The following is a 1,307-nucleotide window of genomic DNA, read 5'->3' on the forward strand; positions in this document are numbered from 1 at the left end:
CCTGGGAGACATAGCACTCTTAGCCGCAGCACCATGCCTGCCTGCTGCCATGCCCTCTGTCTTAGTGACAGTGGACTAATGCTCTGAAACCATAGCAAACTCCCAATCACATGCTTCCCTGTGTAAGAGTTGCCATGGTCATCGTGGTTCTTCCAAACAATAGCACAATGACTAAGACACAGAAAGATACCTCAGGATCTTCTAACACGTCCCTCCTGATTCCCAGGTTTTGAGAGAATCATCTCCATTCAAGGGATTCATTCCCTCTTTCTTCCTCAAAATGATCAAACTCCTGCCCTCTCCATAACTGTCATGACCCCAGATAGGTTTTATGGTGAATGACAAGCAGGCACGGTACAGGCAGCAAACAGGTGGGCAGAGTTGCCCGCCTTGTCTGTGAGCAACAGCGTCCCTCACCTGTGGAACAGAGCCCTGCAGGCTGTAAAGTATGGGATCCCAAGTGCAGCGCCCTGCTTGAAGTCCAGCGTCTCGGGGAGGGTGTAGACAGTGTGATCCTCTGCCAGAGCGAACTCTGCATAACCGCCAGAAACTGTGCTGGAGCAGAAAACCCGGTCCCCTTTCTGAAAAAGAGATCAACGAGAGCCTGCAGCCATGATTCCTATTAGGACAAGACAGATGAGACTTTTATAATGACAACCTTACAGGAAGACAAGAAATACTCATTTGCATATGGGTGTCTCCAACTCGGCATCTCGAACGCAACTGAAACACTGAACGTCTATGCATGTTTTCTAATTGGGAACTTATAGAAGGAAGCATTAAAGGAGGCAGGGGAACAGGACTTTAGTTCTGCCGAGCACTTACTCAGCTGGGCGCCATGGCCTTCTACATAACCACCACAGTGACCTAGGGAACATGCGCACTCCATCATCGCCAACGATTGAGGAAACTGGAGTGCCCTTAAGTTCCATAGTTTCTTCCAATTAAGATTGAAATAGCAGAGAGACAGAGCAGACCCCAGTTACTCTCACTGCAAGAAGCAAGGCCCCCTGGTAATGGCTACCTGGTACACCCTGGCCATAGAAAGGCACACACTTTTGCTAACAAGTCCCATGTGCCTAGAGAAATGGCTACAAGAATACTTGGCTTACATCTTTAGGGGAAAAAAGAGAGAGAAGAAGGGAGGAAGGAAGAAAGGAAGGTAGACCCTGGAATAAACTACGGTGCAATGATGGCCTCTGTATACTCAACTGGCCCCATAACAAAGAGATGAAAAGCCAACAGCACTGTGCTGCAGGGTGGATGTGAAAAGACTTTGGAGGAAAACTGAGCACCAAAGGCCAGTG

The 1,307-nt window shown here is 48.7% G+C and overlaps 1 protein-coding gene across 1 annotated transcript in view; it reads right to left on the reverse strand.

The window, feature by feature from the left end:
• Positions 1-14: 14 nt before the first annotated feature.
• Positions 15-1,307, reverse strand: part of Cryz (crystallin zeta) — a 2,763-nt gene continuing 1,470 nt past the window's right edge. Inside the window, exon 2 of the mRNA XM_005357462.3 lies at positions 15-581. Within this exon, the coding sequence (XP_005357519.1) occupies positions 414-581 (168 nt within the window). The 3' untranslated portion in view covers positions 15-413. The remainder of the gene's footprint in view (positions 582-1,307) is intronic.

The sequence above is a fragment of the Microtus ochrogaster genome, chromosome 21 (assembly GCF_000317375.1).
Source record: "Microtus ochrogaster isolate Prairie Vole_2 chromosome 21, MicOch1.0, whole genome shotgun sequence".
NCBI lineage: Eukaryota > Metazoa > Chordata > Mammalia > Rodentia > Cricetidae > Microtus > Microtus ochrogaster.